The sequence below is a fragment of the Capsella rubella genome, unplaced genomic scaffold, assembly GCF_000375325.1.
Source record: "Capsella rubella cultivar Monte Gargano unplaced genomic scaffold, Caprub1_0 scaffold_2, whole genome shotgun sequence".
Taxonomy (NCBI): Eukaryota; Viridiplantae; Streptophyta; class Magnoliopsida; order Brassicales; family Brassicaceae; genus Capsella; species Capsella rubella.
This window is the reverse complement of record NW_006238922.1, coordinates 4,403,270-4,418,363: the sequence shown is the minus strand read 5'-3', so window position 1 is coordinate 4,418,363 and position 15,094 is coordinate 4,403,270. Positions and strand designations below refer to the sequence as shown.

Sequence of the window (15,094 nt, the reverse complement as noted above, 5' to 3'; positions counted from 1 at the left end):
AAGCTCCATATTCAAACCCTAGACCACCAAAACACCCAACACAACAACCACAACACACAAGCAAAGCCAAACACACAACAATTCCAACCACCCATATCAATCAAACACTCATCATAAAGTCTTATGCCCAGATCAACAACGGTCACGTATTCACCTTAATATGGATTGATTGAATAGACAAAAACATAGAAGAAGAACCCTCCAGCAACCTCTCTTGATACCTCAGCCACATATCCCACTGATCCCTTGCTATAACACCCAAGAATAGCCACAAAAACCTCCAAGTTACCCTCTAGACACCTCTTCTTAAGCCTCAGGAACAAGGCACCAGCTTATATCAGCCATGGTCACGCAGACACGCACTCACCTATGATCTGTGATGATTAGAAGAAAAAAATGGAAAGAACAAAAAAATACATAACCCTACTGACACCAACAGCCTTATTGGATCCCCTTTTTTCCATGCTAGAACACAAAATAATATCTCTCAAACACCTCCATAACCTTCTAGAATCTCTCCTTAAACCTCATGAAGAAATCTCTAACTCTCTAACTCTTTCTCTTAGCTTTTTAGGAAACAACAATTTTAAAAAAATGAGTAGAAAACTGTTGCGTTCGAGTTTAAGTTGAGGTTTGGGACTTTCTAAACTGTAATACTATAAAAATTAAACCGTAAATAAACCAAAATATAAATGGTTTCTATAAAATTTCAATTTCTGTAAAACTCCTAAACCAACTCACTGAAACCTGAAATTTATCCCAAATTGCCAAAACGACAAATTTGATGGTTTCGATTAACAGCAAGTGTCAGCCAATACCGTCAATTTCTGGACACATGTGTTACAATACTACTAGCGAGTTAAAAGAATAAATACCTAGAAATACAGGATTGATCTTCTAAAACCAAGTTTTTTGGCATTTTTTATTTATTTTAAAAAATCTTAAGTTACGCTAATAATCATTCGGTTATTTCATCGTTCCTTTAAAATACCATTTGAGCCTCATGTAAAGCAAGTCAATATTTTAGTCAAAAATATATCCATTTCTTTTAGAATAACAAAAAAAAAAATCTATTAGTAGTGCTATAAATTTCAAGTCATACAAAACTTCCCATACCAAGTGTGAGATATGATAAACATGAAAGCTATCAATGGTAAAATATTGCATGAGATAAGAAGTGAATAAAACATATTTGCTAATAATCTCCAGCAACTTTGAATTTTATCAAACGTTCCCAATATTAATTGACTTGCAAATAACCAAACTAACGAAACAAAGACAAGGGATAAATGACTGATTGGTCTAATTTACCGGAGGAGGGCCTGTTCTTGATTGTTGTCTGATTGTTCTCCGTTCTCCAACTCAAACAATTCTGAAGCATATATGCATCTTGGCGCTCCTCCGTTTCAGGCAAGAACACTCTTTTCCAGAACCGCCCTCTCATCTTCCTCAATCTCAGCCAATGGTTCGGCCTTGTCAGCCTATTTCTCTCACATGCAGAATTTTTCCGCATCACTCTCTCTTCCCCTCCGATCCAGGGCTGGCTTCTCAAATCCGACTTGGACATAAAGTCCAGGAAATTCCATCTCATCGACCCGCCTTCGCGCCTTCCGATTAGACAATTGCTTTGGAGTGTTGATCTTTTGGAGTTCATGTGTCTGAGATTCGAGAAAGCTATGAGCTTAAAGGCTGACAGATGAGATATGCATTTTTAATTGGATTTATAAAAGTGGTGCTCGTCAAAGTTAAGGAAGGAGAAGATCATCATAATCAGATTCCTGAACTTACCCGCAAGGGGAAGATCACACACTATGATCAAAACAAATAGAGAATACTCACAGATATGGATCTGAAAATCAACACTCGTTGTAGAAAATAGTGTGATCAATTTTCAGATCTATTTCTGTTTCTTCTCCATTTGTATTGATCCTAGCGTGCGATCTCCTCCTTCTGGCTGAGTCCGAGAATTGGATTGTGGTGAGCTTCTCCTTCCTTTATCTTTGACACGCACCTCTTTACTGGATCTAGTTAAAAATGTATATATCTCTTCTGTGCCTTTCTTGAAGGTCATAAGTTTCTTTAATTTCATAGACAGTGAACACCAAAAGGTCAACACTCGGAACCAAATATCTCATCGGAAGGCGAGAACGGTTCGATGTGATGAAATTTCCCGGAGTTGATGGCCAAGTACAGATTGATAAGCCAGCCCTGCCTCGGGGAGGAGGAGAGAGCGACTCAGAAAAAGGTGGCACGTGAGAGAAATATGTTGACAAGGCCGAACCATAGGGTGAGATTGAGGGAGATCAGAGGAATATGCTAGACAAGCACCACTTTTCTCTAGTTAAAAATGCATCTCTTGTGTGCCAATCTTGAAGCTTAAATATCAGACACATTAAACTCCAAATGATCAATAACTCGTTTGATCAGTTTCGTGACAATATGGTTAGTTTTATAACATCTTATTGATTCGTGCATGACACATGTTTATTGGATAGATAATATATTGACGCATGTTAATTTTAATTTTATTACTTTATTCAAAAATAAATATGTAAAAGTTGAAATCTAGATATAAATTAAGAAAAGAAATTTATTCCTAAACTAAAAAATTATTAAACATAATTTTTATTTATTATTAACCTAAATTTAATGAGAAATTATTTTCTTTGTTAATATATATATTAATTCAAAACAAGTAATAGGTTGTATTCCTAAGAAAAAACTGAAATCAGAAATTTTTTCGTCTTATTATAAGCTTTAAACTTTCTCACCAAATCCCAAGATATATTGTAACAACCCGCCATGTGGGATCCTCCGCCACATGGCCTACTCCGCCACATGGCATTCTTACAGCACTGCAGCGCATCGACTCTAACCTCTCTCCTATGGGCCCAATCTTGGCCAACCAGCCCTCTGGCCACCAGGTAGGTTATTTGTGCGCTTGGCGTTCCTCGAACCCAAGACCTCATCCTTTAAAAATTTTCCGAGAGGACAAGCTGTTACCAATTGATCTGCAGTTAGGGGTTCTAGAGGAGAACTCTGCATAGGGGGTATTATTACACCAATGCTTGTGGCGTGTGATGTGGATTTGTTGGAAAGAGTACACAAGCATGCGTTCATTGATATAGATTACTTGAAGAGAAACCGTTTCATTACTCATGAGAATGTGGGAGGAATGTTTCTCTACAAGTTCAATCATCCCTTCGCTGGACCTACTAGGATTATTCTTCCAAATGCAGAAGTTACCTGGATAAGAACGTTTGAACATTGACTTTTGGCCTGCCACTCAGCTTTTGTATGTATCTACTAGTTCACAAGCTGTTCATGAGGAGAGCCAAGGGACTGTTGTGGGTATATATATGATGGATGAAGATAGTTCAGAAGGTTTTCATTTCGAAGAGACTCAGAGAAGATAAGCTAGTCTTAAAGATGCTCAAAAGAAGATCAACCTTCTTCAGAGGTGGAACAAGTTTCAAGATAAGACAATTAAGGTATTGAAGAAGTCAGTTAAGGACATGGGAGCTCAAATAAAGGACTTGCAGAAGAAGGTTAGTTGCTCTTCTTCTCCAGCAAGACCTCCTCATGCAGCTACACCATCCTTCATGCCCATGAATTACTCCACACATGGAGCCCAGAAGATTGATCTCTCACCTCTGCCCAAACCCTCATTTGATACAAGGACAAGTCTATTCAGGAGAAACTCAACAACAGCATCCGATCGAGTGCAACAAGAGCTTCAGTCCGAGCCAGAATTAGAGGATGCACACGAACATGCAATCAATTTCTTGCTCGACCAGGCGATCGAGCAGCAGGTCGATTACTCGACCGATTACATCGTGGAGGAGCCATTCGATCTGATGCACTGCACCATCGACGCAGAGAACATCCCAGGCTACACTTATGACCAGATGATCCAAGCTATGGGCTCTTATTTCATTAACCCATGAGGTACACACATTCTCTTTATCATTTTTTATACTGTTGCATTTCATTTAGAGTTTCTCTCGTTTAGATCCTAGATCATTCTCCTTGCTTTTGTTACACTGGGACTGGGTAATTTAAGTTTGAGGGAGGGTCTAGAATAGCATCTAATCATGTTTTTTTTATTCTTATTTTCGAATTTTTAGCATGTAGTCTTGGATTTATCTATATGCATCAAAAACCCTAAAACATTTTTAGAAAAATCTTTAAAAAAACAGAGTGATCATATAGTTGCTTTTGCATATTAGTCTTACTTTAGGATGTTACATTTATGATCATTGCATTTTCATAGGGGATTAGGATGATTATAACCAAATATCTTGATGTTTCATTAGACTTAGAATCAATGCCTTCGTCCATAGTTCTTTAATGCAATTGTATGAGCTTGAATTGAGGCCGCATCATTCTTTGGTCGCATAATTTAAATTCTAGTCTAAACTGAAGCTTGCTTTGATTTGATGTCATTCCTTGTTTATTAGAACCTTAACTTGATTGATAATTATCTGGTTGTGATTTGTTTCAAACTCATGGATACCTTGTATACATACTTGGATCTTCTTTCCCTCTTTTTACCACCCTTTTGTTGATCCATGTAGCTGGTCATAACCTTGACCAGTTAACCACACCCTGAAAACCTTAACTTTTCCTTCAAGCTTTGTATTGATTCTGAGTGGAATGCCTATTTTATGGATTAAGCTTTAAGAGAACGTGTTAGGTTTGAGCCGACAGGAATAGGATCTTGAGTAGTTCTGATTTGCATTGTACGGATCAGATAGGATTATGATGGATTCTACTTGGGTTTTAGGATTTGTTGGGATGGTGAAAAAGAAAAGAAAGAAGTGAAAAGGGAATGAGTTGAGTCTTTAGGAGAGTAAAAGTTTCAGAAAAGTTCAAAGTTCTAGTGAAAGATGTGTGGGGAATGCAAGGTATAAAAAGATGGTTCTAAATTTTAAAGAAAGAAGGAAAAGGGTGAGAATAGCAAAAAGCTTTGATTCTTAAGTAATAAGAAGAAAGAGAACCATAGTGATTATTAAGAGAACCCCCTATCGACTAGTTTATCATAAGAAACTCTCCTAAGGCTTAGAACAAAAAGGAAAAAAGGGATAAAAAGAGTTAAAAGGGTAGAATATGACCATTTGGGTTCAGACATTTAGGATATCACTAGGGGACTTTGGGTAGTCAAAATATTATTCATGTATGCGTTTGTTGGTCCTTACCTTTAGCATTCTCCCAAAAGCTCAATCTTGTTCCTTGAGAGATCCATATACTTAACGTTTAAACTCTCTCTAAAGGAGACCCTCTTTGTCTCTTGAACCTTTTCATACATAGCCAAATGAGTTTGTATTCACTTCACATCCAGATTCATGGTTACTACTTAAATAATGTTAAAATGAATGGTTAATTTGAATGCTTGCCTAAGTTCTATGACTGATGACATTTTGTATTGAGATAAGCATGGCTAAAGTCTTCAGAGAATGGTTTATATGATTTGCATTCTAGAACTATAGACAATGACATTGATTTTAACTACTTTAGCAGCAAGTATTGGTTATGAATCCCCACCTTTAAACCTCTCTCCTACTTTGAACTTGCTTGAGGCCAAGCAAAGAATAAGTTTGAGGGAGTTGATGTGTCTGGATTTTACTCATTTTAGAACTAGTTTTATGCATTGTTTTTGTCATTCTAGGTCTGATTACTTGATCATTTATGCATATTTGCCTTGTTTTGCTTCACTTGTAGAATCTAGGCCTTGCATTGCATGCATTGTAGTTTTTGTGCATAAACAGGTGTTTACCCAAGGGTAAAGAAGCAAATCATGAAAAATCGACCAAGTGTAGATGGTGCATCTGATCAAGCAGGAGGATCCGAGCCATCGAATCGATCAAGTGTTCGAGTGGACAATAGTAGCAGCTCGACCAACCATTCGATCAAGTCATCCGACCAGACCGATCGAGTGCATGACCGAGCAGACCTATCGAGCACTAATAAACTGACTTTCTATTTTGTCTGCTAGTGTTTTAGGGCTACCTTAACTTGCTATGAAAAGACTATTTGCCTAATGGCCTGGAGATCTCGAGTTGTAATAGGGATTCTCTTCATTTTGCTTTAGAATTGCCAGAATCTTGTAAACTCCATATCTTTTGATCTATTGAGTATTTTATGTTGCTTCTTTGTATTATCTTGCTTCTTTGTATTATCTTGCTCCTTAGATCATTATCTATCTAGTTATGCATGATTTAGAGATTTATGGGTTTGAGTTCTTGAGTATGTTTGTCAGATCTGAGTAGATTCTTAAGGTTTTGGGGATGAGTTAGATGTGTAGGTGGAGAAGTTTAGGTAGCTAGGTTTCCCATATGTAGAAATGTTTAGATTTCCTTCTGGATTAGTGTATTTCCCATTCTAATCAAGTGGTTATTAGTTCTCAGGCTTCCCCGCCCGAGAGGTGTTCGATGGAATGCCGGATAATCTAATACCAGAGAATTTCATGTCTAGCCCAAGAGATTGGTTATCTAGAGTGTTATTTGACATTAATGAGCTGAGTCTTAATGCCTATGCAGTTCATGCTTCATCAACCAGAAGTTGAGGTTAGGAAGTGATTTGATAGCCTTTGTCAAGAGATTGAACTGGTTAGCTTATGAGCTTGTTGTCTAGGAAACAGCACTATTTGTGTTTGATTGATTTAGCAACCTAGTGAACGTAAAGGTATCCACTGAAGTCACCAACTCATCCCCAGAACCTCCCTTTAATTGATTGATTTACCTTACTTCATTATTGTTCTTGCATTTGTAGTTCACTGCATGCTCTTATTTCTGTAGTTTCATTTCTGTTTTAGTTCAATGTTGTGTCTTCCTTAGTTTCTGCTTGATTTAAATTTAGTAGTTGATAGTTTAAAACCTTTCCTGTTTGGCTAAACTTGTTAATTATTGATTGCATCTGAAATGTCTGCATGCGTCCTTATGGATCGATAAAGCCCTTTATACTACAATTATATTGGGTGATTGATACCAAAAGCGTAGAAAACCTTGTATCAAGTTACAATTATTTAGGATAAAGAAAATTAAAAATTATTGAAAAAACACCAAATTTGAAAGTTTCTCATTTTAAACACACAAAAAATAAACACAAAATCAAAATAAGAAGTTATTTATTTTGAGACAAATCTCCTCATCAAAATAAGAAGTTACACAAACAAAGGCAGCACATAATCCTCCTAACACCAGAGCCACAAAATCACCCTCCCTGTAGCCAAAAATCTCAAGATCAACACCCAAAACTCTCTAGAACTCACAAAAACTCAAAGGAAAACTTAGAACCCTTCTTCACCCTCTGAAAAACAACAAAAGCGGCTAATCCCACTCAAAAAGTCGACTCTCCTCTTTCATTCACGAGCCCTAGGGTTAAACAACCCAACCCTAATCAATTTCACAATAAAAATCAAACCGGATGAACCAAAAAATTATTGGTGATTTCAAAACACGGTTGTTACAAGGACAACCCAATCTTTTTGAAACAATCCAATCGTTTTTAGTTTATTCCTTTATTAATGGAATTTTTGAGTTTTGGTGTTGTTTTGAGTTTATCTTATTTAGTTATTTATCTATACAAGTCGATGTAACCAAAGATAAAATATGGAGAAAAAAAATTAAAATCCAGTGTGTCTTATTTATTTTGCTCTCCATTGAAACCTACCAAAGAACGAGAGGGTAATAATGAAACAATAAACGGTTAACATCTCATATATGAAAGAAAAATTGTTTCATATTTATTTTTTCTTTTGTCATTGCCTATAAAATCAGTATGCATTAGCTCACGGACTTGGCTATTATTTTGTGGCTTTAAATACAATTCCTTCTGTCATTTATGGCTTAATCAGTTGCTGCATAACTGATCAGTTTTTTTGGTTCTTTTTGTGTGGTTTTTTCTTAACAAGAGTCTTGACTGTTGGCTTTTTACATTGAACAGGAAATAATGAATTGAAGTAACTTTTTTATGATGATTCTAACACATGATTTTTATGTATTGAGTTCTATATAAAGTTTTATTTGCTTTTTTTTGTTTGTTTTGGATTTGTATTATGATATGTGTGTGTGTGTGTGTGTGTGTGTGTGTGTGTGTGTGATGTTCATGGTTTACATTTGATAATTAAACAACATTTTTCTAAAGATTACTTAAGATTTTGGTTTTAAAAAACTTTTTCTTAAATACAAGTAAAATCTACAGGTTTATGAAGGATCACTATAGGACTCAACCCTATTATATTAGTTTTCAGGGTTTCAAAAGTGTTAGGAGTTATTTAGGATCGAGCTTTAATGAAACAAGACCGGGCTGGACTCATAAACCATCTTTAACATCCTTTGACACAAGTAACAATTTGATCACAAGAACTAAACAAATCATTTCTAAACACACACGTTACAAGTATTTTCAAATAGTAACTTCATTTTGATTACCAAATCCTATATTGGTCCAGCAGCTAAATTATTAAAATTAAACAAAAAAGGAATGTTGATCACATCGAAGAGAACATCATTTTCTTTCTTCACAGGAGATACTTGTTGATTGTCACCATTGAATCCCATTTCGCAAAGGCTTGGTGCCTTTTTCGCTCTCTTCAAACTAAATATGAGTTTATCCGAATCTTTCATTTTGATGTTCTTCAAAGCTGATGTCAACGCGTTATAACCATCAGAGTAAAGCTTAAGGCAATTTTTCAACAACTTCTTACTCAACTTGCTGTTATATTTCTTCTCATTCACAATCTTCTCCACAATTTTTCTCACATTTGTTAAGTTTGATAACGCGTTATTTGTTCCAATCAATGTTAAATCATCAGTGTTTCTCGCTTTTTGAGAATCCGCATTCTCTTCGAGAGATGCAATGCAAAATTTGTAGAAATATGGTGCCCCGTTGTGTGAACTTTTCTTGCAATATCTTTGAACTAGAGAATTTTCCACTCTATTAGCCGTCAAACCATTGAAAAGAAGAACAAACACAACGATGTAAATCAAGAACTTCATTGTTTTGTGTTTTCTCTTTTGGGAAACAAGATTACACTAGAGAGAATAGATTGAATAGTTATAGTAAACATGTGATCCAATTTAAAGCATAGAAATGTCTTTTTTAACATGAGAGTGTTATTCAAACAACATGCTTTTTTTAGATGGCTCATGTCATGCGTTACCACTCCGCTTACCTCGTTGCCTTCTTTCGTGGCCACCAGTGAAATGAAATGAGTCAACAAAAAAATTGTATTTTAGAACCTTATAAGGAAAACAACAAGAACAAAATAAAATAAAATAACTTCTAAATTCCTATATCAGAAAACTAAAATATAATCAAATATATTACTAGCAAAAAAATTGTGCCCGGAATACCATGGACCGACCAGAAAATATCAATTCGGGTAGGGTACGGGTACACCTAAATAACGTTATTGTGTTTTATATTGCTAAATCCGTGGATTCGGATTAGGGTCCGAGAAATATTTTATATCCGAACAGGTACCTATAAAACCAAACAATATAAAATATATTAAATATTAATAATATTTAACATTAATATCATTTAACTACCGAAGATTGTAATTATAATTTTGAATATATCAGTTAATTTTATATCTAAATATCCAAAATTTATTTGTTACATATGTCAAAACATTCAAAATTTATTTGTTACATATGTCAAAATTTAGTTAAAGTTATTTAAATTTAACAAATTTTAAGGTTTTTTCGGTTACTTGTTAGTTCAGGTAGTAATTGTATTCTAAAATTTGTAACCCAAACTGACACGAACCAGATAATACTAAAACCGAAATCAAACCGAAAGTTTAAAATTATTCAATGGGTCTTATTTTCCTAACACCATTTACTCAGACTGAAACAGGTTACTCATATGCCTACTACAAACATATATCTTTCAATTTATGTTGAATAATTACCAACTTTTTCTTCATCAAACTACAATGTGAACAAGTACGAGCTTTGCATTACTGAAAAGTGAAAACATATGTTTGCATACCAGAAACAAATAATATATTGAAAGGTGGAAGTAAAATGTAGTAGAAGAAAGATAAAAGTCAAATACAAGCCTTGTAATAATTTTCCCAAAATAGCACAAGTCTCAACAACAGACACAAACACTCTCTAAACAATAAGAAGATACTGAGGGGTTTTTTTTTTTTTTTTTGCTAATGTTTAATAAACGATTACTACTAAGCCTTTTCCATCAAAAGCTCCTCAATGAGCTCAGCTGCTTTCTCAACTGTAGTGATCGTCTGTGCTTTCTCCTCGGCCATTTCGATCCCAAACTCTTCCTCTAGTCCCATCACAATCTCCACCTGAATACCCAACACAAGCGAACATGTCAAACGCATATATATACATTGTTCCTGCATTTCCAATTGTTGCTTGTACAATAAACACAGCATATGCAAGATTGGCAAAAGGGGGATTTGTTATGCATTAAGAGTTCAATTCAGTGGTTATAAAAAACTGATTGATGTAAGACAATTACCGTGTCAAGGGAATCAGCACCAAGCTCAGAAAATTTGGTTGCACCCACAACTTTCTTGGTATCATCAAGTGAGAGTTGCTTCTTGACAATTGCACACACCTTGTCCACTGTCTCCGGTTTTGCCTGTTTACCAGTAATTCAAAAAGGATAAATCAATCTTGTTCTCCACAATCAAATCAAGCAGCCATGACCACAAACAAAACACATTGCTCTGCAGATTCTACAAACATCATATGAGAAGAGACAAAGAGTCTTACAGCGCATGAAACCGTCAAACGAGTAGGAAGCTGCTGACGAAGGTTAAAAGAAAGATTGCTTCTTCCATTGCTAAAGCATTTAACTTGATTAACCGCAATCGCCTGCCATCATCACATTCGACAAAACTCACAATCAAAAACTCAAAACTCAGAAACAAAAGAGATAAACCAAAACAGCAAAACAATCTGCAACAACAAGCTTCTCAGATTCTTGAATTAACCAGTCATAGTTAAACAGAACAAATCCTCGAATCTAAACTAACAAAATTTCAAAGTTCATCATCAAATTCCAAATTCTTACAATCAAAACTCAAAACTCACAAAAGCTAAAGAAAACAAAAGAGATAACACAAAACAACGAAACAATCTGCAAAAACAAGCTTCTCAGATTCTTGAATTAACCAATCCTCAACGCTAAAACTAACAATTTCAATGTTCTTCCCAAATGCTAATTCACATATAACAACAAATCCAATTCCAAGAGACTAAAGACTCATCAGATCCACAAATCAATCTCAAACGATTCAGCAAATTAGATCTACGATTGAAGAAAACGAACAATAAGATTGAGATCAAACAAATCAGATCTGTAACAAATTGAGATGAATCTAAGGGATAAAGAGAGAAAGAGAGACCAGTTGGCGAGGACGAGTTTGTAGGGAAGTGGAAGCAGCAATGGAAGCCATAGAAGAGATCGGAGTTGAGATTTGAAGGAGGCGGAGAAGACGAATAGATGTGTGTGAGACAGTGAAGAAAACAAGTAGGAGAGATTTTAATTTATAGTCACACAAAAAAAAAAAATCTGAGATTCCAAGGAAAGTGAAACGCAGACAAGTCAGGTGAGGTTGGGTTGATTTGGCAGAGAAAAAAACAATATTAGCAAAAATCCAAGAAAATTAAAAATATTACAATAGTATAGTGTGTGTTAGTCATGAGACCATCTATCCGAGATCCGTAATCCGATCTGGAATCTGTTGCGATTCTCTCCGAAAAACCGGTTATCCGGATAGGGCGGAGTCTGATCCGGATAGTAAAATAATAGATCCGGCTGGATACGAATAGTGAAAAATTTTAGCTTGGATATCTCGATCCGCAATTTTTAATATTGTAATGATATTTTTGTTAATATTTAGGGATTTTGGCATCAATAACCTTCAAACAAATTATAATTCACCAAATGACAATACTAACATCTAAAAGGTAATATTTTGTGTATTTTCTATATTATATAAAGAATTACCCTCTTTTCATATGTGTGTGCTGTCCACTCTCTCCAATTTCTTTTGCTTCACTCGCTCACAATTGCATGAACCTATGTTTTTCTATTTTTTAAAAAGTTATTAAAACTATATTTTCTTTATATCTCACTTATAATCCTCTTTATCCCCATTACTCATTAAAGACTTCAATGTCTATGAGTGATAAACGGCGAAAAAATTTAAGCACCTTCTATTCCACTTATATTCCATTTTTTTACTAGCATTCTCAATTTCAAATTTAATTATATTACATGTTTACAAAAATATATTACAATTAGAAATACCTATATGTTATAAATTATTAGAAATATAACACTATTCACCATTTATAGTTTTCAACATCCGATTTTAAAAATTTAAGCTATGTCGAATGCAGAAAAAAATTACTAACTTTTTAAGATAAATTTCAAATTACAAATTAATTTTGATGAAAAGATATATCACAATAAAAAGATAAGGGGGTAAGAGTTATTTATCTCAACAAATACGGAATCCGGAGCCGGATATTAAAACTACGAATCCGCCGGATACGGATACGGAGCCGGATATCCTAAAAAGGTTGGATATCCGGCTCCGCCCCAGTCTAGTGTGTGTGTGTTTTTTTTTACAAGAAAAAGACATTTAAATTACAATTTATTTATTTGTTTGTGGGAGAATTAGCTCAATATTCATTTTCAATAAAACAATGAAGAATATTGCACACTAATAGCTGAAAAAATAAGTAAATAACTATTGGACAATGTAAAAAGACCAAAGAAGACACAACACAAAAACTATCATGCGAGTTTAAGGTGTTCATGCATATATACTTGATCGGTTTTAATTAGAAAAATATTAAGGTGATCATGCATTCGATTTTCATGTTAATCATAAAATTAGGTTTCATAAATTCATATTATTCAAACCAGCAATAATCGATTTCAGGTTTTAAGGGTTCATCGTTTCATATGAAAAACAGTCAACCAAACAATTTCAAGTTTTAGGGTTTTAGGGTTTTATGGTTTCATATGAAAAATCAGTCCATTAAACAATTATAGGTTTTAGAATTTTAGGGTTTTATGGTTTCATATGAAAAAGCAGTCCATTAAAAATTACAGGTTTCAAGGATTCATGGTTTTATGATTATAAACAAGAAATAATGATTTCAGAGATTTATGTTACTTACCTTGATCACCTAAAAGGGGTTGAATGGATTATGAGCAAGAAGACCTTAGAACCGTCGTGAACCTCCTTGGATTAGCAAGAGAAACGTCGAGCTTTGATCCTTCGATGATGGTGCTTGATCACAATCGGTGGAGATCTTAGGTTTAAGGTTTAGGGGAGTTTTTAGCTTATAGCTTTTAGGGTTCTTAGAACTATCGTGCTGATAACATGTTGTAAACTAGAGGGAATTCGAGTGTATATTTATTCATGAGTAATGAGTCCTTTATATAAGGATGAATACAAAAGGAGAAAAGTAAAACCTAATACAAATAGGTAAAAGGTTAAGCCTCCTAAGTATGGGACGGACCGGGCTTGATCATGCGCCGGACCGCACTGAGCTTGTTATGACAATCCACCATTTGGTTTATAACACAAACGACATTAAATAAATATTATAATCTAAGAAATACAACATAAGTAAACTGATAACATGTTCATCTAAGTAATTGCATTTTTCAAAACTCAAAACATATGTTTAAAAGTTGTAAAAAATAATTTCAATATTTGTATATGTTTTGCTGCTTTTTTAAAAGAAAATAGAATAGAGTATTGGTTTGTTCAATATAATAAGAAATTTCGTTATAATGAAACTAGTGTTTTTTTGTCAACTTTTCATACTAAAAGATCAACTCAAATGAGCTAATATGACGGGGAATTCTTTACAAATTTATTAGGATGCGGACTAACACGAGCTTTCCGTGCCAAAGCACCCGCTTTTACATTTGAATTTCTGGAAATTAGAGACAAAGAAAAAGATGAGAATTCTTCCCTGTCCACCTTTATGTCCTCCAAATAAGTAGAGAAAACTGGTCATTCCTTTGGAGAAGACACCATCTTCACCAAATCAGAATAGTCTGAATAGAACTTAACCTCACTGAAGTTGTGTCCAATCATGCAACGTATCTCCCAAACAAGTTCTTCGACTTCTGCATGAAGGGGAGAGAGACTTCGACGGGTAGTTTTGGCCCCCTTAACTGGTAGTTCGCTCTGTGAGTTCTGGCAATATCATCCTAGCCCCGTGTGTTGATATGTGTCCTAATGAAATTAGTTTGTTTTAAGAAATTCTAATCATAGTATAAACAAAAGAAAATCTATGTTATAAAAATGAAATTACAAAATTAAAATAATTCATATGGATAGGGATAAAAAATATATAGGGATAAAAAATAAGGATAAAAAATAAAAGAAAATAAATAACTAAAAACAAGAAGAAGACAAAAAATGACATAAACTATTATTAATACATATAAGGGAAAAAAACTTTAAAAATTTGCCATCTATTATTTTTTGGACGAATAAAACATATACTTTTTAAGTTAGACTAAAAGACTTTGTTAATTTAATTTTGTTATAAAAAGTCTTCGTTTATTTAACCTTTGGTAAATTTAATACATAAAATATGATAGTTTGATGGTTAGAGTGGTTAAACAATGAATATATTTTTTTTGCTGGTTACAAGAGGTACATAGGTCAAACTTATCAAAACACTTTTCCGTATTTGAATTGATTATTCGTTGTTGTTCAATATGTGACCTCGTATATTCTTCTTTGTTTTTTTTCGTCAACATATAATTTATATAAATGAATGAATGTAATCGGAATACAATTGTTGAGTTAGCCATTGAGGCCGATTAAAAGAATTAGAGTAAAAAACAAAGGAAGAACAACCATACTTTGCCAACAAGTGTGCAGCACTATTACAAGATCTTCTAGTGAATACAAAATGAACATTACAAAATAAAAGAAGCCCACAAATAAATATCATGTTGCACCCGTTCAATAGCAATATCATGGGATTGATGGTTTAGAATTTTATTCAAAACTTCACTATCCCCTTCAAAACATATCTCCTTAATGCCTCTAATCCAACTTTGCTGCATT

General features: G+C 34.3%; 2 protein-coding genes across 2 annotated transcripts; both read right to left on the bottom strand.

Annotated features, from left to right (window-relative positions):
- Positions 1-8,438: 8,438 nt before the first annotated feature.
- LOC17896247 (putative invertase inhibitor) lies at positions 8,439-9,934 on the bottom strand. Its single transcript, XM_006301812.2, has 2 exons — positions 9,920-9,934; positions 8,439-9,035 (listed from the first exon to the last, which is right to left on the bottom strand). The coding sequence occupies exons 1-2, from the start codon at positions 9,932-9,934 to the stop codon at positions 8,439-8,441; spliced, it is 612 nt and encodes a 203-aa protein (XP_006301874.2).
- Positions 9,935-9,996: 62 nt separating this feature from the next.
- LOC17894469 (acyl carrier protein 2, chloroplastic) lies at positions 9,997-11,514 on the bottom strand. Its single transcript, XM_006302922.2, has 4 exons — positions 11,387-11,514; positions 10,752-10,853; positions 10,495-10,617; positions 9,997-10,318 (listed from the first exon to the last, which is right to left on the bottom strand). Exons 1-4 carry the CDS (start codon positions 11,435-11,437, stop codon positions 10,193-10,195), a joined length of 402 nt encoding a protein of 133 aa, XP_006302984.1. The 5' UTR covers positions 11,438-11,514; the 3' UTR covers positions 9,997-10,192.
- Between the last annotated feature and the right edge of the window lie 3,580 nt (positions 11,515-15,094).

Bases quoted from the DNA above. Each gene is read 5' to 3' on its own strand.
- LOC17894469 (XM_006302922.2), bottom strand. From the start codon at position 11,437: ATGGCTTCCATTGCTGCTTCCACTTCCCTACAAACTCGTCCTCGCCAA. The intron at 10,854-11,386 runs GTCTCTCTTTCT...TGATGATGGCAG, and splicing joins AAACTCGTCCTCGCCAACTG to GCGATTGCGGTTAATCAAGT. The intron at 10,319-10,494 runs GTAATTGTCTTA...TTGGGTATTCAG, and splicing joins GTGCTGATTCCCTTGACACG to GTGGAGATTGTGATGGGACT.